Source organism: Myiozetetes cayanensis, unplaced genomic scaffold (genome assembly GCF_022539395.1).
Source record: "Myiozetetes cayanensis isolate MyiCay16 unplaced genomic scaffold, myiCay2020 scf2-11, whole genome shotgun sequence".
Lineage (NCBI taxonomy): Eukaryota > Metazoa > Chordata > Aves > Passeriformes > Tyrannidae > Myiozetetes > Myiozetetes cayanensis.
The window spans coordinates 374,191-398,915 of record NW_026087411.1 but is presented as its reverse complement, the minus strand read 5'-3'; the positions used below and the strand labels follow the sequence as shown (position 1 = coordinate 398,915).

General features: G+C 50.9%; 1 protein-coding gene across 5 annotated transcripts in view; it reads right to left on the bottom strand.

The window, feature by feature from the left end:
• LOC126640190 (uncharacterized) overlaps nucleotides 1-24,725 on the bottom strand; it is a 71,786-nt gene that overhangs the window by 12,938 nt on the left and 34,123 nt on the right. For all 5 annotated transcript variants that reach the window (XR_007628950.1, XM_050315780.1, XM_050315779.1 and 2 more), the window contains one exon: nucleotides 13,474-13,562. Coding sequence is in view for 4 of the 5 variants with exons in the window: in XM_050315780.1 (XP_050171737.1) it covers nucleotides 13,474-13,562 (89 nt within the window). In the remaining variant the exon portion in view is untranslated. The remainder of the gene's footprint in view (nucleotides 1-13,473; nucleotides 13,563-24,725) is intronic.

The window sequence follows — 24,725 nt, the reverse complement described above, 5'->3', positions numbered from 1 at the left end:
GATGTGGAACTGAGCAGAGCTACTTGTGTGCTGGGGCAGAGGCAGCCCAGCAGCCTCACAGGGGTTCCCAGGGCTTCGAGGTGTTGCTGTTGGGACACAGAATCCCAGAATCCCAGCATGGTTTGTGTTGGAAGGGAGTTTTGAGATCCCCTTGGTCCAGCCCCCTGCCACGGAGAGGGATGCCCACTAGCCCAGGTTGCTCCAAGCCCCATCCAACCTGGCCTTGGACACTTCCAGGGACGGGGCAGCCACAGCTTCTCTGGGCACCCTGTGTCCCGCTGTGGGTCCCCCCCTGTGCAGGCAGGATGGGGATCGCCCGCCCGGGTTTCCCCAACAGCCACACACTGACAGGTATGTGCTGGTGCTACAGGCTGGGGTGTGCTGGTGGTACAGGCTGGGCTGTGCTACAGATGGGGCTCCCCAGAACCCCCTGGGCCCCCCATCCAGAGGCCACTGGGCTCAGCATCCCCCCGGGGCAGCCGCTCCCCGCTCCTGCTGCCGAAGCCGCTGGCTGTCCCCTCGGCTGTCCCCTGGAGGTGGCTGCAGCAGGAGCGGGTCTGTTTGTGTAATAGTTTGCAACCCTTCAACATGAAAGGATGGAGACGGATGCGAGTTATTATTATGAAAATGAACCGAGCAACAGACAAAAATATTCAGGAGATGTAATCTGCGTCCCTACAATGCGCTGGCGGAGAAGAGCACTTGGCAGACAGGAGAGTCGCCGTCAGATACATTGCCTTTTGTTAAATTGCTTTTGCTCTGACAATGCCTTTTAAAACCACATGCAATCTTAATTTAAAATACCCAATACCTCAAGGTATAGGGGCCCAGTGCTGGTCTCCAGCCTGGGATTTGTCCAAAACAATTCCTTCAGCTTAATACCACTATTCCTCATTTTAATCACACAACAAACGTGGGAGCCTGAATTCTGCTTATAAGGAACTGTGGACCTGATCCAAACATCACTAAAAATCAATGGAGCAAGAATTGATTCCTCTTCCTGCCACCTCACTGTTGCCCAAACCTCTGTAGGGTTTGCCCAGGGAAGGCCCTCTGCTGCTCCCCAAAACACAGAGCCCGAGGTCTCCAAGGAGATTAGGGTCCCACACCCCTTGGCTCAGCAGACAATAAACACCCCAGACTCCCTCGGAGGCCCCTTGGTGCCAGATTTACCCTCCACCCACCCGGTGAGAGCCGAGAGCCTCAAAGCACGAGGTGGCACTGCCAGGTCATCGGTGAGGAAGGGCAGGGATGTGTCCAGACACCTGCCCTGTCCTTGGGCTCACCCCATCCATCAGCGCTCCTCCCAGCCTCCCAGCTCCATGGATAACCCCCTTCCCTATGCTAATTCCCTTGGAACATTATGCAGACTGTTTATATTTCTGTACAGCCAGAACAGGCTGCTGACACAAATCAGCCATTAGCCATTCACACTGAGGAGTCTCCGCTAATTGTGCAGAATGTAATTAGTGATTATGTAATATCTAAGCTCTTGCAACTGTCATTAATGTCCACTATTCACCAGAGATAGTTCTTACTGAATTAGGGAATGATTACTGCATGCTAAATCTACTTAATCCTAAATATGCTAATTAACACCGCCTGCACTTTAGACAGTGGTTAAAAGCACTAGTAACCTCAAAAAAGGCTGTGATACACCAGGACCCAAATTGCTTGCGATGGATTTTCCCTCAAAAGGTAAATTTGTTTAATTAAACGCTGTAGTAAACTGTTGGGCACGGCTATTGATTAGTGCAGCCCAAGCAGGAGCCTTCTGGAATGATCTAGTGAGGTGCCACCGCAGGGCAGCGATGCTCCTGCAGCATCCAGGCCCTTCCACAGCAGCCCAGCTCTCATCCCCCTGCAGCATCCTGGGCCAGGCACAGCCTTGCCCACACGTGTCCCAGTGCTCCCCAAAACAGGCCCCAGATGGCCAGCAGAGCCCGGTGTAAAACGGCTTTCCAAAGGCTCTCCCTCCAGGATTAACCACCCTATTCCTTAGGTTATAAACCACAACATCCCTACAGGCGGATACACGAGCTTCCCTCAATAAATTCTGGCTCAAATCTTACTTCTAAGATTGATTTGTATAGAACAGACTTCAGATATTAAATGCTGCCTGCTCTAGGAATGGGATAAATAGAGCAATTGTACAGGTTTGAAAGGTCCCTTTCCAAGGCCCGGGGTGTTTAATGTATTCTGGGTTTCTGTGGAAAAAAAAGATATGGCTGTCATGAAACCCAGGATAATAGCAGTTTGTGATTTATGAAGATTCCTCCTGCTTATATATTTTATATAAATAATACCCCTGCGTGTGCCTCTGTGCTCATTCATAACCAAAAGCTGCCCGGGCTGTACAAAGACTGCGCAGGAACATTTAAAATCAGCTCAGAGAAATGGGATAACTCATGGATCAGACACCAAATAAGTCATGGCAGCAAACACACCAAAAGGGAAATTACCAGCACAGTGCAAACCCCGCCGCGCCGTTATCAGCAGGCTGGCACAGTGGGGGGACTCAAGACACACATTCCCACAGGAGAAAGTTCCTCAGCTCCTCCAGCCTGAGAAGGCTGGGGATGTTCAGCCTTCAGAGGAGACTTCAGCAGCCTTCCAGGATCTGAAGGAAGCTGGAGAGGGACCCTTCATCGGGAGCTGTAGTGGCAGGATGAGGGGGAACGGCTTCAAGCTGACAGGGGGGAAATTCAGGTTAGGTGTCTGGAACAAATTCTTGCCTGTGAGGGCGATGAGGCCCTGGCACAGGTTGCCCAAAGAAGCAGGTACAGGCACACACGTGGCCGAGGGGCAGCTCCCCTGTCACCTTAATCACCGCCACGGAAATGAAAGATTTAGCCACACAATAAACCCCTAATTGCCTGGCAACAGCATTTAGGCCCCATTAGGTAGATTTGTAACTGCTTCCAGAGAAATAAACTCCTGTGTCATTAGATAACAAGGAAAGAAATGGGTTATTTCCTTTTTGAAAGGTATGAAAGCTTCCAATTGCCTGATGTACGCGCTTAGTAGATTATTTTCTGTCATCTCAGTTAATTGAATTTTATCCATTGCTCTTAGAATTCCTCCCTTTCGTGTAAGGTTAAAAAGTTCAGAGGAGTTGTATTTTTGAACCTTGTCCATTTATCACACGAGCCACCTCCGGCTGCGTGGAGCGTGCTGGGAAAAGGGAGCAAGGACTTGCTGAAGCAAGGACTGCTTTAGCATCCGGGTGAGCTGGTGTTGGATCATGGCAAAACACCACTTTCCAACAGCCTCCAGCCAGGACACTGCTGGGAATCAGCAGGAGGACCTGCTGCGAGCTCCGTGGCCTGGTCATTTCTGCTATGGCTTCATCTGCTCCTCTGGAAAATCAAACTGGAGACCCAGAATTAAACTAATTCCCTGGAGTGTCCAGAGCCCTTCCCAGGGGTGTCAGCCCCGAGAGGTGCTGGCCAGGCTGTCGCTCCAGCCTGGCACACCCTGCCCAGCGGGAATTCTGCTCCCAAGCAGCCCCTCACTTCTCCATTTCCAAAGCAAACCTAGGCAGATGTTCTTGATTTCTGAGTGAATCCAGAACATTTGCCATTCCTCTCATCATCACTTGGGCCGCTGCTCTTAAGCATCACCAGTTCCTCCCGGGTCACTCTGCGAGGCACCGGCACCTTCCCAGCCCCAGCGGTGCCGCCGTGGGGAGCTGACAACCAAAGCCAGACTGTGATGGGGGGACAGAGCTCTGGTTTGATCCTGTGGGATATCTGCTGTGCAGAACAGCACCGCCCAGAACGAAAGGGAAAGGCTTGGCTGCAGAAAGATTACTGAAATAATCAGGTGGTGACTCCAGAGCCGTTTGATTTTAAACTCTCCTGAAGAGCCGGCTCCATTTTCTGCTTTGGTGGAGACCAATTCCCCGCGCTGGCACAGGAGAATAAATCAGCCCTGGCGGCGGGCGTTGTTATCCAGTTCCCGACTATTATGACATAGTTTCTATCCGAGCAGTTTTCTTCTCAGCCAGTGGAGTGGAATGATCCCTGAAAGCAGCGGTTTGCGGCGGCAGCGCTCGCCCTCGTCATGAATCTGTGCTGCCCACACGCAGGCCGGCGCCCGCCCTGCGCTCCGGAGAGCCCGTGGAGAACACGGATAGGATGAAGAGCCTGGAAGGACAGCGGGGCTTTGAAGCGCTGGGCAGGGAGGAAGCAGCGGAAAACCCAAGGATGGGAGGAAGACAAACAAGTGTGGAGGGATGAGCAAGGTGGAGCAGCCAAGCCAAGGAAACGCTCCCTCCTGAAGGGCCCGGTGCTGCAGGTGCTGGGAGCTGTGTGCGCCTTCCCTCGCCTGCCAGCACAGCCCTGCTCCTTTTCCCTGTGCCCAGGCACCGGGAAACCCCCATGACACTACAGGGCATCACAAACCTCGAGATCAGAGGGGTCAGAGCCTTGCTCTGTCCCTGCTGAGGCTGGAGGGGGGCAGGCATCCCTCCCTGTCCCCAGGACCGGGGTGTTCAGGCTTGGAAGACCTGCTTGGAGAGCTGGATTCCAATCTGGGCTCTCCTTCAGCTGGTTTATCAAACTACTGATGGGGACAGGAGAGACCTCGTGGCACCTCCAGGCTCATGTGCAGGGCCATGACCCCAAATGTGCACCAGGGGGTCACTCCCTGCCTTTGGGGAGAACAGGAGACAGGCAGCAGGTCTGGGCTCCTGCTGGGCTGGGGCTGGTGGTCCCCAGAAACCATCCCTAGGGGGCTGGAAAGGCAGAGAGGGAGAGAAAGCAGAAGGAAAGAGCAGGGCTGTGCTTTTCCATGCTGCCCTTTTGTTTTATTTGGTTCTAACTGCACCCCAGAGCACCATGTGTTAATTATCCTTAATGAAGCAGGGCCAGGGAGCAGGAGGGTGAGCGGTGGTGGCCAGGTTTGGCTCTCCCCTCAGAGTGGGATGGGAGGCTGGTGTGGAGCCCACGTTCCTCCACCAGCAGAGCAGTGCATGGGGATAACCTTGTAATCTACAGAAATCTGGGAATTATGATGGATATTACATAAATCAACCCTCCTGTGTCAATAAGGAAAAAAACATTTTTAAAGGAAAAGCAGCTGATAATTAACCCTGAGAGCACGGGTTTAACCCAGATCACCTTGGGGAAGCGCCCGGACAAAGGCAGGCATTCATCCCCGGCCTTTCTCATTTAAATAACCCGGCCTTCATTGGCTCCTGAGGGATTGCTGGGGAATTGCTAAACCGGAGGTTTGCTCGGTTTTGATGTGTAGTTGCACTGATTTTCCCCCTCCCTCATTTTAATAAAAGGCATTTTTAGAGCTCCAGAGTGGGGCAGGGGAAGGCATCCCGCAGCTCCGGCTGGCCCAGCAGCGGGTGTCTGCCAGCCCACTGAGGGGCACGAGCTCTGCTGACATCTCCAAGAGGAGGGGCTTGAAGGAATGGCATCACCAGCTCGTTGCTCATTAGGAATAATCTAATTACTACTTAACAAATTAGGCTGCCCAGAGAAGAGGTGGCTGCCCCATCCCTGGAAGTGTCCAAGGCCAGATTGAACAGGGTTTGGAGCAACCAGGGATAGTGGAAAGTGTCCCTGCCCACGGCAGGGGGTGGAACAAGATGGACTTTTAGGTCCCTCCAACCCGAACCCTTTTTGGATTCTGCATGGTGACTTTGAGGCTGCTTTTTGGCTTTTCTTTTTTAACGGAATCATTTAGCTTGGAAAAGCCCTCTAAGACCATCGAGTCCATCCGTTCCCCCAGCACTGCCAAGGCAACCACTAACACGTGTCCCCACGTGCCACATTTACACATCTGTGAAACCCCTCCAGGAATGGTGGCTCCACCACCACCCCAGGCAGCCTGTTCCAATGCCTGGCAGCCCTTCTGGGGAAGAAATTTTTCCTAATATCCAAACCAACTGCAAGTTCTGAGGCCATCAATCAACAGCCTCAATTTCAAAATCCTGCTGTGCCTCCTCAGTTCCTGGCACACAAACATGTGGGCAGCAAGAGAGGGTGGTGATAGGAGTAGAGCAGGGTAGGAAATCACATCACTCCTGCGAAGCAGCAAGGCCAGGGCGGGCGTTGGCCAGGCAGGATGTTGGCAAAGGCACCAGGTGCCCGGTGGGAAGAGGATTCCGGCGGGAAGCAGAGCCTGGAGCTCACGGGAGGAGTTGGACACCGTTGGCAGCCACACACCAGGCCGGAGAAGTCCCACACACAGCCCTGGAAGGGAGGACACACAACCTGCCTGCATCCCCCGGCACTGCTCAGAGAGGGCTGCTGCCAGTGATCGACAGATCCTTATTTGTAAGTATTTAATGTTTCTTAGGAAGCACTTCTAAAAGAAATTGGTATGTAATGACAGCACTCACTGGAAAACAGCCCGATTATAAAATGCACTAACTTATCTGGTATTCATTTGAAAAGTAAATGGATGCAAGTAAAGGTGAGAGTTCACTACCAATTCAAATATTTTGCTCTAACAGGCTCTAGCACTCCTACTTTAATTCAAGCAGAAGCACAAGTATGAATAATCAAACTGGATGATGCTCATCAAAACCTTTGTGCCTTGCACCATTTCAAATGGTCATTGAAGCTTAATGGCAAAAAATTTACATTATTCCTTTAATTTGTATTCTGTTCCTTCCTTCTGAGTGATGTGATTGTGATTTTCTGTTGCCGGCTGTATTATTTTGATGCAAATGTTATGTGCTGCTACAGTCCAATTTCCTGCTTTGCCCTCCCCTTTTCTTCCCCCAGGAAAGAAACGACAGCTAAAATAGTTCAAAATTGGGGAGGGATTTTGAAATAGTTCCTTAACTACCGCTCCTAATTAAAGCAAACAATGCAGGGTCTTGAAGCACCCTGAAAAGCTGAAAATTAATTATTAGCTGAAGGGGGAGGGAAGTGGCTTTGCTCCCCGGACCTTCAGAAAAAAAAAAAAAAAAAGGAAAAAGAAAAAAGTGAGGGATCCCAATTCTGCCTACAAAAGAATTAGAAAAGAAAATTTGTAATTCAGTTAAAAACTCCTTTTGCTGGCACATAATCACCTAGGGATGAATGCTTTATTGAGAGGCATGGGGCTGCAAACCAAAGCCTCGCAAACAGGAGGCCCCCGGGGTGCTCCCGGCACGTAATATATGCACTGACTAATTTATTGCGCTGTGACTAATTTCCATTCCTTGTGCTTAGAGTTGCCTGGCTAATTACAGGGATGTTTTCTTAACTTGGGTAATTGCGCTGCCCGCGCGCGCGCCCCACGCCGGCTTTGATGCGCCCCCACGGGGCGGCTGCACCCCACGCCGCCCTAATTAGATTGGCTGCCTTAATTAGGGGAGACGTGGGGGTGCGTGGGGGGGTGGCACCCAGCCCCCTGCCATGCAGGCATGAGGCTGCCCGGAGCAGAGGGACGGTGCCAGTCCCGAGCCAGGCCCGCCGGGATGGCGAGGGGGTACCCAAAACTGAACGCAGCCAGCCAGGCGTGTGTCCTGCCATCCGACCCATCCCCTCCGGAGTGACCACACACAGCCAAGCTCCTACCAGGAGCATCCCTCAAAACAGGTGCCGGGTGCCAGCCCTGCGTGTCGGTGTCGCCGCCTGCTCAGCCCATCTCCAAATCTGCTGCCTTAACTTCATCCGCTGCACTCACTCATGTGGGTACAATTATTAGATAGATAATCACTTCCTTGAAATAATTCCAGCACTCATCTCTAATAAAAAAGATTTCTTCCAGAGGGCCCTCGGTGAAATGGGCTCAGCACTACTTCCTGCACCGCTGGGTCAATTGGCTTCTGCTCCGTCCTCTCTCCAGCCCCACAATTGCTTCCCACGCGCTGGAGAGCCGGAGCGACGGCAGCCCGGACACCCATCCAGGGGTGGCCTCCAACACTCGCACTAATAAAAGCTTGACATCTGAAATTCCGCTGCTTTATCCCTCCCTCAGCAAAGGGTTGGTCAAGACTTCAGAAAATTAATGTCAAATCAATAAATACTCATGCCCCGGGGTGCCACACCTCAGTGCCAGAGGCTCCCTCAGAGCAGCGGTGATGGGAACCGCACGGGAGCATCGCTTCCAGCAGGGACTCATGCCTGTCTGCAGCACTGGGCCATGGCCACGTCACACACATCCCACAGGACCTTGGCACAGAGATGCCCAGGAGAGGCCATCCAGGCAGCAGCTGGGGGCAGAGAGCCCCCAAAATGTACACAGCCTATGGAATTCCAGCTGCGGGCACTGACAGACCCTGCACTTCTCCAAGATGACCTAAGCCCTCACTCAGCCTGGAGGTGCCTTCCTCCGTGAATCTGGGGCCTCTGGCAGTGACAGGAAATGTTGTTATTTCCCTTTTACATTCAAATAAACAAACCAAGCCTTTCAGCTGCTGTTTAAAGGCTGAGGTGTCACCTGGTTTCAACAAATGAATTAGTTTGTCTGCAACAAAGTGAATTGAAACTGACACCGCTTTAGGAGTCAGGTGCATGAGATCCTCTCCTTCGCTGCCCAGCCAGGCTCCGACACGCAGCTCCCCGCCAGCCCCTTCCCAACACACGAGCAGGCTGGAAGGACCAACCCACCCTGGAGCAGGTTTGGGTGCTTGGTTTGCCCAGTGAGACAGGCCCTAAGCTCCCCGCAGCCTGCCGTGCAGACGCAGGGATTCCCCACTGGATCTGAGGGCAGGTGGCTGTGGCGGCTGGCACATGGCACGCAGAGCCCCCACACCCCGGCGGGCACCGCGGGCGTGGGCGAGATGCTCACGTGTATGAAGCATCTTCTCAGGCTCACGCTTTGCTGTGGAAAAGGGAATAAAAAGAACCTCGCCCCCCCTCCATCTGCCTTCAGCGACTCCTTTCTAATAACTTGGCATATTCACTTAATACAGCCCGGCTCCTTCCAAGTCGTTAGCGGCGGCAGGAGACACAGCCAGAACGCTGACCTGGTTTGCTTGCCAAGACAGAGCAAAGAGAAACCTTCACATAATCATTTCCAAACATTAAAATGGCTCCATTGTCATTATAGCTGAGAGATTGAATTCGCCTCATCAAAGCGGCGTATGACAGGTGACTCAATAGGCTGGTGCCAAGCGCGGAGGCAGGAGATTAGCAGGGCACTGATATCATTATTTCCGCCTATCACAGATTCGGCAGGGAGGCAATTGTAATTTCTGGGCTTATTAGTCTGCATTCGCAGGAAAAAACCTGGTGATAAACCTCAGTGTGACAGCCAGGCATTTGTGCAGCAAGTGCTGTCACAGTGACACTTGGAAAATGCCAATGTGGATACGTTCTCCTAATCCCCCCTAATGGAGGTTAAAGCCTGGCACAAAGGCACTCTTATCACTGATCGGGACACTAATAACATTTGCATTTTTAAGTTAAATATAGTAAGTAAAGAGTAAGTCTCCTCCTCGCGGCTCTGGCAATTAACTGGGCCTTGGAAGGATAAAAGCAAAGCGAAGATTCCAGCCGGCCGCGCTCTCCTCTCCTCCACAGCAGCGGGAGAGGGCCCTCGCTGGGTCGGCGTTCCCAGAGCAGCACCTGCACTCCCACCTCAGCTCTCCATGCTTGGCACTGGATGGAGAAGCTGGGATGGGACCTGGCAAAGGGGGGAACAGCCGGCTCGTGGGGGCTGAACGGAAATGCTCACCCGGGACTGCCCTTCCCACCAAGGAGGGGAGATTGTTCTGGGGCTTTCACACACTTTTACAAGTGGTTTTGTTTCAGAAGAACAAAACTTTTGGGTTTTTTTCTGCCCCACAGTGCAAGCTGGGCTTGGGGGTCCTGTGATAATTCCCCCCGGACACGAGCCCAACACGGACACGCACACACACACTCTCCGCAGGAATTTCTTAAGCAAAAAAATAATTACAGGTGGTAAACTGTTACTTTTCCACATTTAAATAAGAGACCAATTAAGAAGACTATGTAATTCAATTCTGGAGTGAGTGCCACTGAATTCAATTTGTTTCAGGTCAATGAATATAATGTGAAGTTATTAACAAAAAGGTCAGGGACTGCATATAAAATATACACACATGACACAGGCAGAGTAATTAGTACACATTTCACATGTTCTCCTGCTCAGACATATGGTGTAGAAAATCTGAGCAGGATTAGATGGTAATAAATGTTCCCCTCTCCCTCCCTCCCACTCCCTATTTAAAGGGGGTTTACAGCTATTCCCCCGGTATTCCTGGGATCCGTGGAGGTTGAGGACCCACAGCTCACACAGCAGTGCCAGGCTGGCACCCCTGGCCAGGGCAAAGCACCCAGGAAAGCTGGGAGGGCGGTGTGGGACTGCAGTGGAGCTGGCAGAGTCACTCAGGGCCAGACCTGAGGAGCACCATGTGCTTGGGGACCTCGTGTCCAACGCACTGCTCATCCCCCGACAGAGTTACCCCCTTTGTGGTATCTCATTCATGCACCCTCACCAAGAATTGCTGTGTTTCCCACGCCAATTTCCTGCAAGTGCACACCTGATGTGAAGTTATTACATTAATAATAATAAAACATTCAAACTGTTATAGAGATGCTATGGTTAAGCGGGGGTTGAAAAAAAGTCCACAACACATGAATAAAAATAACGAGAGGACTACAAAGCCCTAAATGCCTTTGTCACCCTAAGCCTGAGTATGGGACACCTGGATCCTCTCGCAGGTAAAGGTGCACTTTCATAAGGGAGGAAGGTGAGGACTTGGGAAAAACTCCCTGGAAGTTACAGGAAGAAATCCCAAGATACACAAACTCTGCTCAGCTTCTGTATCATGTAAGAGCTTTGAAAAAAGGCAAAAGCACAGAAAACATTGGGAAAATCCTGCTGTGTGGCAGCCCTGGCCCTGTCTCTGTAGCAAGGGAGCCCCAGTAAAGAGCCAAAATCTTTGATTCTTGTGCAAAAAGCCTCCTGCCCCCCACCTGCAGCACCTCCTCCAGGTTCCTGCTTTGGAGGGAAAGCCACAGCTCCCAGGGGTGACAGCATCCCACGGGAAAGCCGCTGCATGGCGAGACCCTGCGGGATGGGGAGGTGCTCCCGGAGCCGGTGGCTCTTCACTGCCTTTTCCGTGTCGAGGGACCACACACACATCCCTACAAAAGCCTTTCCCAGAGCCTGCTGAGCTGCAGCTCCGTGTGTACACACTGACAACAAACCCCGGCCCCACGCATGGCCCTCACCCGGCAGCCGCAGCAGCTCCCGGGTCACTCCAGGCTCCCACCACGCGTGTGACACGGAGCCCACGGGCCCCCCATGCCCCCACTGCACAAAATCCTCCAGTTAAGCCAACATTCACCCTAAAAACATCTCTGTTTCCTCTCACAGAGACTTCAGTTCCTATTTTTATCACTGGGTGCTAGGAGATTAATCCATGCCTAATTCCAGCATCAGCTCTGGGGAGCAGGACATATTTGGGAGTATGGAAACCTCTTTACATTTGAATTGCTCCAATCTATCTGGAATTAGCAGTGAGGGAAACCTTAAACAGGATGAGCTAAATGACACCTGGCAGCTTCCCCAGCCCTTGCTGTGGGGAGCTCAATCTGATCTATAGAGGTGCTCCGGTGTCCAGTCAAACCTGCTCGGGATTCTTTACTGGGAAAAGATAACCCTGCCAAGGAGCCAGATGTGTTTCTGTGCTCCAGCGTTTTCCTTGGCATCTTCTGTTCAGAATGATAAATGCAACAATCCGTTTCCCAAGTTATCCTTTATCTCCAGTGTGGTCTGATGTGTTAAAATAATTAAACTGTTTGTACATGTTGACTAATAATTGCTATTTATTACTGAACTTGTGAGCATAATCCTCAACTGGAGATATTTATTTTGCCATTTATTCCTGTTTTGGTTTTGTATAACTGACTGAAGAAAGCAACAGGAGAAGCAAGAATTGGAGAGCTTAGGAATGGCTGGGAAGCACACTTCCACATGAAACAGCCCCAGATCCATACAGCCTTAGTATTTCTCTGTAAAGAGGGAACTGTAAAGTGAGATTGACTCATACAGGTTCAAGGGTGAGTTAAATCCAAGATGAGCATGTTAATTAACATTGCTGTGGCTAGCTATTCCAGTCAGGATCCTATCTCCAGAGCATTCAGAATTCCTTGGAGACCCAAGTTAGTGCTCACAGGATATTCTGTCCTTAACAAAACAAGGAAAGGTGCCTTGTGAGTTCTGGACTGGCTGCAGTTCACTCGGTCTGTCCCATACACCAATCCTGCAACAGCCCCTGGCTTTTCCCATCAGCATCCCACTGGGATGTGGGGCTGCACAGCAATCCCAGGCACAGCAGCCGCCCGGTTTAGTCCGGGACTCTCCCCATGTGTCGGACTCCAAGAATGGCACAATACCCAAGGCACTGTCAGGACAGGGCAGGGGTTTAATCAGTGCTACCAAAACCAATTGATTTCACTCCACTTCCCAAAATTCAACACATTGATCTGTATTAAGAGAAGGGCAGCTCGGCAGGTTACTGAATATACCAGGTGGAGAGGCAAAAAAAAAAAGTAAACAAACAAAAGAAATCTATTTTCTTTTTAATTAAGAAGTGATTCTCCCCCAAGTGGCCCTTTGCTCTCCCTCTGATTCCCTGGTTTTAAAACCACCAGAGCAATTAACTTTCCATTTTACTGTTGGGCTTGTGCATCGGAACAGAAGAAATGACAAGCAGGGAAATACCTACGTGAAGCCTTTGTTTTCATTATTTGTCCCCTTTTCCTCTGAGTTTTCTGTTTCTTTTCCCAGCAAACCATGGCCAGCTTTCCCCCAGCCCATGGCACGACTCCCCAGACCTCCCCATCACCACCCCAGAGCGACGATGCCGCCCCTCTCCTCCCCTCGGTGCCTCAGGCTGGATTTTTCCTTAACACCACCGGGATTTACTCGGCGCTTCCACAAACTGCCCTTGACCTCCAGGCCCCCCGTGGGACGGGGTGGGAGCAGAGCAGACCTCCCACGCTCGGGCCACCGCAGGTGCCGGCGGGGCTCCCTGGGCAGTGCCCAGCCACGCGCGGCGTGCTGGCTGGGAATGGGAATGGGAATGAGAATGGGAATGGGAATGGGAATGGGGGAGGCGTCCCGCTCCCCGCCCTGCGGGGTCACTGCCCCCCAGCTCGGCAGGCTCTCAGCACTCCCGCTCCCGGCATTTTCATTAACTGAAGATTGCGGGTGGGTCAGCAGATCTATACACTTTTGTGTTCCTCGGCTCGCTTTATTTATTTCTTTCTTTTGCAGGATGCTGAACAACTAACCTTTCCTTCAATAGGCAGATTTAAAAAAAAATAGGATCCATCACACAGCGGCAGGATAGCCTTGCTCTGTTTTGACCTTTCTGAAATTAATTTCCCAATCTTAGCTTTCAAAATCAGAGATTGAAAAGACCTATTAGATCAGCCAATCCATCTTATCACTAGTACGGCAGCAAGCAGAGACCCCAGCCAAGTGCTCCTCTACACAGGGAAAATATTCTGGAATAAGACGGGGCATGAATTTAAAGTGAAATACCTGTTCCGGAATATTCTGCACGTGGACACGCACTCTGGAAGAGCTGCAGCTGATCCTGAGTTTGCTCAGTTGACACCTGGAGCCACTCACTGTAACAGAGGGGAGAAAAAAAAATTCCATTTTAGGAAAAGAGTTCCTCTCCCGGGATAGCTCCAGGGAATAATGCCCCCTGACACTTTTTCCCCACGCAGGGAAGCACAGGGAAGCACAAGGACAGGTGCTCACACACCTGCCCAGGGAGAGCTGCTCCCAGGCTCAAGGTCATCCCTGACCTGCAGAACCAAAGACTGCCTGGAAGGACGTGGGTCAGAAGGATGGGATTCTGGTGTGCAGCTCCTCAAGGAGCCTGGGGTGTTAAAACACAGCTCTCCCAAACTGCAGTGGAGCACCTTTGCCAGGAGCACAGGTCTGCTCAGCGGGTCTGTGCTTCTCCAGACAGTAAATCCCTTGGCACCTGGGGCAAAACCCCAAAGCTGAGGGGTCTGCACCGCACGAGCCTGAGGGCAGGGCCAGGGCCAGCCGCCCTGGTCAGCACTGCCAGCCCATGGTGGCGGTCCCCAGGGAGGAACTGCAGGGCACAGGGGTGCTGCTGGTGCCCTCTGTCTCTCTCCTCCTATTCCCCTTGGAATTCCTCGGGCTCTGGGGACAGGACAGGTCACCCTCTGGAAATCCTGGTCTCCATCTCCATCCTGCCCTTCCCTGCCTGAGGCCGCTCCAGCAGCACCACATGGAGCCCAGGTCTGGCCTGTCCTCACCCAGGGGATGCCACAGTCACACAGGGAGGGAGGGGGAGCTCACTGATGCTGTGGTAGTCACGGATATCAGTGCCACGCTGGGCTCTGGGCTGGGAGATAGGAGAATGCACTCCAAGTACGTGAAAACTTGGAGTTTCTTCCTGTGAAATCCGATGGGAAGGAGGCTCTGCCGACACCTGCAGCGAGTGCATTCACCAAGGAACTGGGAATGACATAAATGTGCCTGTCAGGTTAAAGCCCTGTTACATTTCCTATCAGTGCTCCTGTTTGGGTGACAACTGCGAGTCTTTTCCCAGTGAACCCCCTGTTCTGCCTCGGCAGCTCCTGCCTTCCACACCCACCATCCCGGCGGGAAGAGCTGCCACCACCCCCTGCCACAGGGAGCACCAAGAGCATGCAGGGACGGGAGCTGCAAACTTCGGGCACTCAACAAGTCCTCTCCACACGCAGTCAGGGCCGAAAGATCAATATTGACACTTTAGACTATTTTCCTCAATTTCTTTTTTTGTTGATTGTTGGGGCAAAATTCCACTTTTCCGATATCTTGGATTCTTGGCTAATAGAAACAAATAAAGTGAAAGCTTCTGTCCACAATGGGCGAGGAGCAGCCATTGTCGGCAGGCGCTAATCGGATTAAATTGGCTCCTGGCTCTATTGCTCGGGGATAACTCACTCCTAAATTTTTCCCATCTCAAGGGGATGGGTCATTGTTGCTTCTTTTTTTTTTTTTTTGCCTATTTAAATTTGACAGATAGAAAGAAGCCAGGACTGGCCGGAGCTGATGGCGGTGAACAAAGAGTGGAGCCCAGCCGTGGGCCGTGGTCCTCGCTGGCCCCCGCGAGCCCCTTCTCCCGGCTGGAGCTGCTCCGGCATCGCCGCCGCTCCCGCCTGGAAACGGCGCCTGAACCCCAAACGCAGCCGGGCAGGGAAGAACCTCCGGCTGTCCCCGGCGGGCGCGCTCAGGTCGCTTCCCATTAGCATTTTAATCCGTACCCCTGGCACCAGCCCCTCGGAAGCTGCAGCCACGTTCCTGTGAGCACCCGAAGAGACAGCCTTAAATAATGCCGCCTTCCGAGGGAGGCCCCGCGCGCCGCCAGCTACATTTTGCCCAGAGTCTGATAATTTTCAAAGCTATTGGCAACCTGGGAATTTTCCTGCCTTATCACCGGGGCTCAGCTAACTTCACTAACACTAATCAGAGCTGGAATCATTCATTCAAGGATTGCATGATCATGTTTTTCTTTAGCAGTGACAGCTGCCTGAGCCACATTAGCAATGCAGATGAGTCAGCCTAATAGGTTAATGCAGAACACGCGAAAATTAGGTTTAATCCCCAGTGAAATAATCTAACATTTTCACATTTCTTGATGTTGGGATAGAGACATTGGTGGTGACTCAATTAGGTGTAATGTAGATCAAAGCAAATTTACCTTCTGGCTGAACCTTCCCCATAGTTTAGATAGAAGAATATAAGGGTTCTTTACTAATTGGCCAGTGGCTGTGGGGAAAATTATATGGAAAGCGTGCGTAGCGCAGGAATTGCGTGTCGGATGTGGAGCTGGGCATGGCTGGGCTCTGCAAACAGCTGGCACGGCACTGTGTGCACAGCCCCTGCCAGCCCACGGTCCTTGCCATGCAGGGCTCACCGACGAACACGTCTGGGCTTTGCTTGGCTTTTTTTTTTTAGTTTTATTCCCCCCCCACCCCATTCCTTTTTAATGTCCTGTGCTGCAATATCCCCACCGAGGTTTGAAAGACCTTGTATGATAAAAGGAGCATAAAGGAGAGGGAAAAAACCCCACCCACCAGCGCGTCCGTCTAATGTTTCCATTCCCGGGGAATAACATATCAAACAGCCATCGCTTTCAGTCATAAAGGGAGGGGAACAAAAAATTACATGCCCTCAGTTGCCAAATTATTTTTTTGCCTTGACATCTTAATTCTTAATCCTTGTGTGTGGTCAAATCAGCCTACTATAGACAACCAATCAAGCAATTATTCCTAAATTATATTTGCCCAGCTCACATTGATTGGTTATTCTTTTCTTATTGGGTAAGCTCATTAATTCCGAGCAGCTTGCTTATTATGCTTTCCACATCATTTTCCTTCGGAGCCTATCTACTCACACCAGCCTGCTGATGTTTCAAGATGCCACGCAGAAAAAAAAGGCCGAGTGATCTATTGCATTGTCTCTTCCAGCAATTACAATTCACATTGCTGATTAACTTTGATGTGAAAACTAATGAGATAAGGCAAGTTATCAAGGCGGACCTGATCGTCATCTCATTTAGAGAGCATTTGCCATCAGTGAATGACAAAAACTAATGAAGATGTATCTGACAGCAGGCTGAGCCGCGGCCGAATTTCGTTTCTCATCAGCAAGTGCTCTGCTTCGAACTCATCAGTCTATCTGAAACATGTGGAAATTAGCTTAATAATGAAAACACTTCATCCAAATAGACAAATGTTTACATTAAAATAGCTACATGATAAATAGATGTTAAAGATTTTATGCCTTCTTGAGTCTAAACAATGGAGCACAAAATATGTTCTCATATTCACTAAATCATGCCCATAAAGCTCCCCACGTGCTGCTGTACCTGCGGGTTCCCCTCTTTACGGCTCACAGGGATTCCTGGGCTGCGGCTCCCCGTTTGGAGCCGCACGGTTCGGGCTGTAGCTCGGGAACAGCCTGTGCCGTGGGGGCTGCCAGGGAAAGGGGGACTGTCCCTGCTCACATCTGGGGGCACAGAGCTCCCAAAAGCGGCTTTTTAGCAGCGCCGCGAGAGAAGCGGAGTTGCTGCTGGACATTCACATTTACCCGATGCAGAAAGGAGATCCATTTAGCCCCAGACAAAATACAAAGCGCAGGCATAATTCATGTAAATACAGCAACGTTTCTTGCCTGAGCCATTGCCGAAAGGCCTCCTGTAATATCAGTCTAGTTTGGAAATGTTGTGATAAAAGGCAGGCGAGGTGGAGCTGCTCCCATTTTTAATATTGTGGCTTTGGTATCTTTATTTATGAGAGACTATTTCATATTTGTTGGCCACTATTTCACATGCTTCTACTGCGTCCAAACATATCCCCAAGATGGTTTTGTATCTGGAATAAAATATTCATTCATCACCTGGGATCAAAAAATACTATTTTTAATACAAAAGACACACAGCTGCAAGGCAAAAACTCTCACTCTAAAAATTATTCTAAAAACTGTGTACACTTCAATTAAAATAAAGAGCTGTAAAAGGTTCTTTTCCTCTACCCTGATTTCTTCCTCTCTCTGAAAACTGGTAGAATATATACTGACAGCCTATAGCACTGTGTCCTCTGGGAAAAAAAACCAAACCAAACACACTATTCTTAGTGTAAGAGGAACTTTAAAACTGATTTTAAAAAAAACCAAACAAACAACACATTATGCAAGTGTACTAAAAAAAACCCCAGAGGCTTTGCAGAAAAGCCACGGGAGCTCCTGTGAATTCCGTGCAGCGACAGCTCCGCGCACACAGGTGGGGAACGCTGGGCTCCCGACCGCGCCGGGACCGGGCCGTCCGTGCTTGGCACCGCGCCGGGGCTGGGGCTCCCCGCGCCGCCGGTGGGTGCAGCCCCCCGGCCCCACCGATTCCATCCTCAGGCACTCACCACGTCCCCTTCCTCGGCCGGGGAGGACAGCGGAGGTGCAGCCCGAGGTGCCCGGCATTGTGAGGCACAGATTAGCAGCCGGCACAAAGGGCCCGGGCCCGGGCAAGTTAAAAGAAAAGCCTGGTAGGAAGCGCCGGCAACAAATTACTACTTCAGCGCTGGATTAAACGTAAAAGCCCTTCACAGAGCTGCAGATAAATCCTGTATGTTAGAAGGAACCATAAAAGTACTTGTTCAAGAGCTACAGGCACAAGTGGAAAATTGACCCCAAAGATTTTTTTTTTTTTTTTAAATAGCTGAAGTTTATAAAATTTCCCCCGGCGCAGGGAAGGGTTCCGGTACCGCTGCCGCGCTCGGCAGCGCGGCGCTCCCGGGCTGCTGTGGCTGCTTACCGGAGTTGGACAGGGTGAGAGCATTCCATGAAATCCCAGCAAGGTTTGCTTGGTGTTTTGGGGAGTTTCTGCTTTGCCTGTTTTTTTGTTTGTTTGCTTGATATGGGGTTTGTTTGTTTTTCGGTTTGTTGGGTTTTGTTTGTGGGGTTTTTTTGTTTCCCTTTTTCCCTCTTTCTTTTACCCAGCTACTGCAGCAGGATGGTTTCTCTTTCACCACTCACAGTGGGAAAACATTGCTCCCATCCTTATTTTCCTTCTCCCCCAGACCCCTAAGCACAGGTCCATCCCCACATTCCTCCCAAGCCTGCTCAGCACTGCCGGGAGACCCCCAGCAGCCTTCGGTTCATAAAAACACGTGTCACCTGGGCATGGTTTATCTTTCCTGCCTGCACATCCATTATTCTATATTTCTAGAGTACAAGCTTGGCCACGGCACTGGCTTTGCTGTATCTACGTGTGCCTGCACGGAGGGATGGACAGGGAAAGGAATGCTGCTCCTCCCTCCCCCTCCCCGGCCTTTATCCCGGTCGCCTATTTTAATAAATAATTATAGGCAGCTAAAGGATTTGTTCATTCCAAAAGGTCTCCCCTTCACATTTCTCAGAGGTTCAGCTCAAGGAGACACCATGATAATAAGGCTGACTTGGGATCCCTACTCCACAATGTCATTATAAGCTAGCATTTAAAATGAAAAAATCTGTATATTATACCTAAAAGCATTACAAGGTTAGTGTCTCGGCTCAGGGAATATTTAATGCTGCTGGGAAAGCAGCACTGCTGCTCTGAGGAGGAGGAAAAGGGGGGAAAAGAAAAATGAGAGAAAAATCCTTTCTGAAACACAAGCTTAGAAAAAAGATGTTGGGAGCGAGCACAGAGATCATTTGCATTTCCAATGACTGGGACTAATCCTCTGCTTCCATGTTTATATTTTCTTATTACTTTTCCTAATTATCTTTTTCTTTTTTTGCTCCCAGCTTTTTCTCCTCCCTCTCTTCCCAGCTCCCCTGCCCGTTGTTGTCTGGCTTGGGGCTGGATCACCCAGGGCTGGATGACCCGGGCTGGCCACGGCCCCTCTGCACTGCCCAGGCCCCACAGCCCCTAAAATGTGGGTGTTCCCCCCCATTCACAGGGTGGGTGCTTTGCTTTATTAGGGCCTCTTAAGAAACATGGCTGGGATCAAGAGTGGATTTTTTGTCCAGTCCCTGGGGCACAGTGAGGGCAGAGAGCAGTGTGTCCCATCCATGGTGTGGGGCATTCCAGGCTCAGGGATTTTGGGGACCACCCTCCCTGGTCAGAGCTGTCCTGGGGACTGTGGGTGGCACCAGCTGACACTGGAAAATAAAGCAGCCCAAATCCCCTCCCCAGAGAGGCAGCCACCCACCCAGCGTGGCTATTCCCGAAAAACTGCGCTTTATTGGCACACCGCGACTCTCCCAGCAAGGAGCACAGTGTAATCTCCAAAGCCCTGCTCCAAAGGCACTTAGCTCCGAGTCACACATGAAACTGGAGCTGCATCTTACCCGTAATTCACAGCCTCTATCTCTGACAAGGAAATTACATGACTAAATGCCTGTTTGAGGCCGGCGACTAAACTGCTACTGCAATATTATCCTAAAATTTGTTAATAGCAGCTCTTTCACATAAATTAAGTGATAATGAAAAAAAGCCCCCCTTTGAATTTATATATATTTCAGCTGAGAATAATGTTTTATTTAAAATAGTTACAGTGTGCCTTTTGATTTAGAGTTTAAAGTAAATAATATTTGTACATCTAAAACATACTCAAGACAAATGAAAAGCCTCTAGATGCTTTTGTATGAGATGCTGAAGAGCTCTACAAACTTAAAAGCACAACCTCAATTAAGCCCATCTTCATCTGGAAAAAAAATTAGCAACTGAAAGCTGAATATATTAGATAATGCACACTTGCAGGAGAGCATTCTCTTAGCAAAAAATTCTTGATAACCAACCTAAAGCTGGCCTTCGAGTTGCTCGATGCTAATTTTGTTTGAAACTGTTTAACTAACTCTGAATAGATATCCATATTCAACAAAGACATAATTAATGGCAACCTTTTCTTCTGCTTAGAAGACATCATAACAAGCAGAAAAGTACAAAAAGATTTTTATAGTAACTAATTTAAGGACAAAGGGTTGACCTCTAGCATTTCATTAAATAAACGGAGCGAATGAAAGAAGAGTGACAGTATTCATCCTTGTTCAATTCAAGCAGCCAATTTCAAAATGCAAATCATAATCTGCAGATGTTGGAGCCTGATATATTTTTTTAAAATATCATTTGTTCAATTTAAGAACATCAGAAATTTGAATTTTAAATAATAGGAAAAAAAAAAATCAAACCCAATTCCCAGCTCCAGGTTTAGGCGCAGCGTGACTGTGTGCTCGGTGCTGGGGCTCCCCTCCCTCCCCACCGCCCCAACCCTTCATTTTATACATTATTCCCAAAACCTTTTAATGGAGAAGTTCTGCTAAGCTGCATATTATTTCTGATTAGCACAGCTGGTCAGCGCTGCTGCCTTTCCAGCCTGGGGACGACAGAGGAGAACAGCCCGAGCCCAGCACAGTGAGCTGCTCCATCCTTCCCTCCCACCCACGGAGACCCAGCATCCATGGAGAGCCAGCATCCATGGAGAGCCAGCATCCATGGAGAGCCAGCATCCATGGAGAGCCAGCATCCATGGAGAGCCAGCATCCATGGAGAACAGCAGCCGTGACCAGACCGTGCCCCCATCCTGAGGAGCCGAGGGGCATGGATGCTGCCCCAGATGGGCCGCGATGGAGCCGCTCTGCCCACAGGGAACAGTGTCCTGGCCCTGGGCCCCAAGGGCAGCAGGAGCCCAGAGCCCCTGCCTGGGGAGGCAGGTGGTGGTGCCCCCTGACCAGTGACAGGTGGGGACAACAACAGGAGGTGAACTGACTGAATTTGGGAACGCAACCCCAAACCTCCGCAGCCGGCTTTTCTTCCAGGAGCCAAGGGACAAGGAGGCGCAGTGGGAGAGGAGGAGATTTTGGCTGGACCATGGATGATCTGCATCTCCAGAGCAGTGGATATTACACACTTTGCTGACTACAGATCCACAGCTTGGTGTCTCTCACCTCTGTCGAGGGGTTCCTCCTTCATTCCCTTTAATGCTCTTTCAGCCTCTCTCCCCTGAGCTGTGGAAGCCCAGGAGTGATGCTAAGAGACACTTTGAAAGTGCCTGAGGAGGCCGGAGGACGTGTCCCCACATCAACACAACGGCAGCACGAGTTTCTCCCTCTCCCATTTCTACACCAGCTCCAACAGCTGTTTCCAGGTTTATGGAGGATAACCCACAGGGCATGGCACCTCTGAGCCTGCAGACGTACAGGATTTCTCTCAGGAAATGGCTTTAGCCTGTTTGGAAGTGTTTTGGGGGAAACATGGGATTTTTTTTATTTTGGCCATTGAAATACCCAGAAATGTCTGCCTTCACTGAGCTCGGGCACAGCAGACCAACACTGACCTCTCCTCAGTGAGCAACTCCCTTCCTTCTTTAATAAAGGGAAAATATCCCAGGTTCCCACCACACAGCCCTTAGTTACTGCTAAGTTACAGTGAAGAACAATCTCTGTAAAGGCATGTATATTAATTAAACTGCTGCTGATTAGGACTAGCCAGTGGCTCACGGTACACAGAGAGGGACTGACATGAATGCCCAGGAGATCCCTGAGGAGAGAGGAGAGGAGAGCAGCCCTGTGCCCCAGCCTCGCCCCGAGCAGGGCAGAGCCATTCCTGAGGGGCAAAGTGCAGTTTTTTCCAAGCCCTTCCCGAGGCACCTCCGAGGAGCAGCCGGCGCTGGGCACGGGCAGCAGGAAGGGCCGGGGCCCTGCCAAGCACCCGCAACCCTCCTACACGAACAGACCCTGCAGCTGTCGCGGGGAGAAATAAATGACTTCCGGAGGGTACGGACGATAAATGAATCCATTCAGGCACGAGTGAAGGGGACATTGTTTTCCTCCTCAAAAAAAAAAAAAAAACACCAACCTCCCCAACAACCTATATATTAAGGTATCAATGAACAACAAATTCATTCAGTTATGACACAGGAAACCTAAAGCAGAATGGGCTGCAAAACAAACTCAATTTATCTTCGCCACACACGCAAAAGGAAAAAAATGCCTCTTGTTGGCTGTGGTGCTCGGGGCTGGGGCTCACACGCCTCTTGAGCAGCGCTTGGGATTCGAGCCACACATGGAGCATTTTCTGCCGGTGCTTTAGTGGGTGGGTGCGAACTTCTGAGATTAAGATTGTTTCCTTAGGTTTATCCTCTTCAGGGACAACGTGTGCACAGTACGCCTTTGGAGCGTATTTACAGTCAGGCTGCAGATGCACATAATCTCCATCTTCCTGCATCACAAACAGGAGATGTGAAGGCTTGGGTTTGTTTTTTTCTTTTAAAAGGGAGAGGAATTACTCATTCAAAGAGAAACCAAGCCTTTCGTTTTCACTTTGGCAGCCTTCATTTTTATACTGGAACAGGAGAGGCAGAAATGGAAATGCAGGCTCAGACCAGACCTTATTTCTCAAAACAGGGCAGTAGCTCCATCCTGTCCCTCCTCCCAGCCTTGGCAGCCCTGAGTCCACCTGGGACACCCCATCTGCTCCAGCACACGCCTGGGCACACGCTGAGCCTGAGGGGACACAGCACCCCTGGACCTGACCCTGGGAAGGACAGAGGGGCAGAGCCCTCCTGCTCTCCCCCCACGTGGCCCCTCGGCACTGCCACAGGCCTGCCTCCCTGAGCCCACTTTCCCTCGCTGCTCAGCCCTACAAACCCAAAGTGTGCCTGAGAAACAAAGCCCATCTTCCTCTTATTTCCAAAACATTTATGCTTAGCTGTTTTCCCCAAGTAACATTAAAAAAATCTCTTAAAAATGAGTGTAACGGGTCAACCCTGCCACGGAAATGGAATTGGTACCCAGCTGCAAGGAGTGCTCGGCGTGCAGGGGAATAATCCAAAAGGTTTTAATTAGGGAAAGCAGCAATAAATGAAAGAATATGAGCTTGGATGAGAACACTTGAACACAAAAATAACCGGGAGAGACGAGATACATCTATGCTTGGAGGGGAGATCTCTGTCCATGAAAGGCAGGCAGGAGCAGGTTTTGCCCTTCCCAGCAGCCCCAAAAGAAGGCACGGCACATTCCCAACGGCAGCATGCCACCCCCCCAGATCCGAGGGGCTCTCCGGGAGCAGCAGCCCCGGCGCTGCAGGGCGCATTAATGCGGAGCGCATCGCTGACCCCGTGTGCGGAGCCGGGAGCCCACCCCTTCCGTCAGCTGGTGACTTCCTCGGCGTCCCGGACAGCTGCACGTCTGCCTGCGGCGCCCCGAGACGCCTCGTCCTGCCCGGATTCCTCGGGCCCGCCGGCTCCAGAGGGGGTCCCCGACAAAGGCAGGATGCGGCCGGGCGCGGGGGGCCGGGCCGGGCAGCGCCGTCCTTCCCGCCGCTCCTTGGAACCCAAGTCACGCTCCCACAACAACTGCTCCTCTGTGCCTGTTTGAACTGTCCCTCCCAATTAGCAGTAATAAGTGACTCTGTAAAGATGAGCAAACACGGCGCATTCATTAGCCCCGGCGGCCCCCGCCCTCCCTCCCGGCAGCCCCAGGAGATCCCCAGGGCCCCGCTCCCGAGGATGCCGAGCGCATCCCTCCCGGCCTCAACGAGCGCCGGCAAAAGGCAAATTAATGACAAGTCGCTCGAAGAGTTTGCCTGAAATTATTTTATTCTGCCCGGGAATTGATTACTCCCGGCCTGGAAATATGTCCAAATCAATACGTTAAAGCTCAGGGCAAAAAAGACATGCTCTAGCCCCATTTATTTAATCCACTTTTTTGAGGAATGGCACATAATTTACCGGGTAGGAATTGCTAAGCCTTTCCAGAGCGAGGACTAATGACAAGCCATGGAAAAGCAGTGCCTTCATCCATCTCCCAGGAGAGCTGGGGACAAACTTGGTGGCGGCCAAGACCCCCCAAAGTACCAGGACGTGCCTCCAGCCACCCCTGCCAGGCAGACGGATACAGAGGCGAACCACGTGGCCCAGGGTGCCAACCAAGGAAGCCATTTCAGACCTCCCCTTTAGATGAATCTTCTTAAAACAAGACCAAAATCCCTCCCAAAAGGATGACTGCTGCCCAGGTGGCATCCCTTGTTTCGCTCATATCTGTGCATCCTGCATCATTTCCTACAGGTAACGTGGCCTGCAGACAAATACTCACTCCAGGCTACTAAAGCACAAAACAAATATCCAACCCCACCTGGAACCAGCCTCACTGCTAGTTTTGGCAGCAAAGTCCAGGAAAAAGAACAGCCCTGCAAATACTGAACATGCAGGTGGTACAGGCCTCCCACTCATGCTCAAGGTAACTGCCACCAGGCACTCAAAACCTGTTGGTACGTTTTCAGGAAAGCAGGA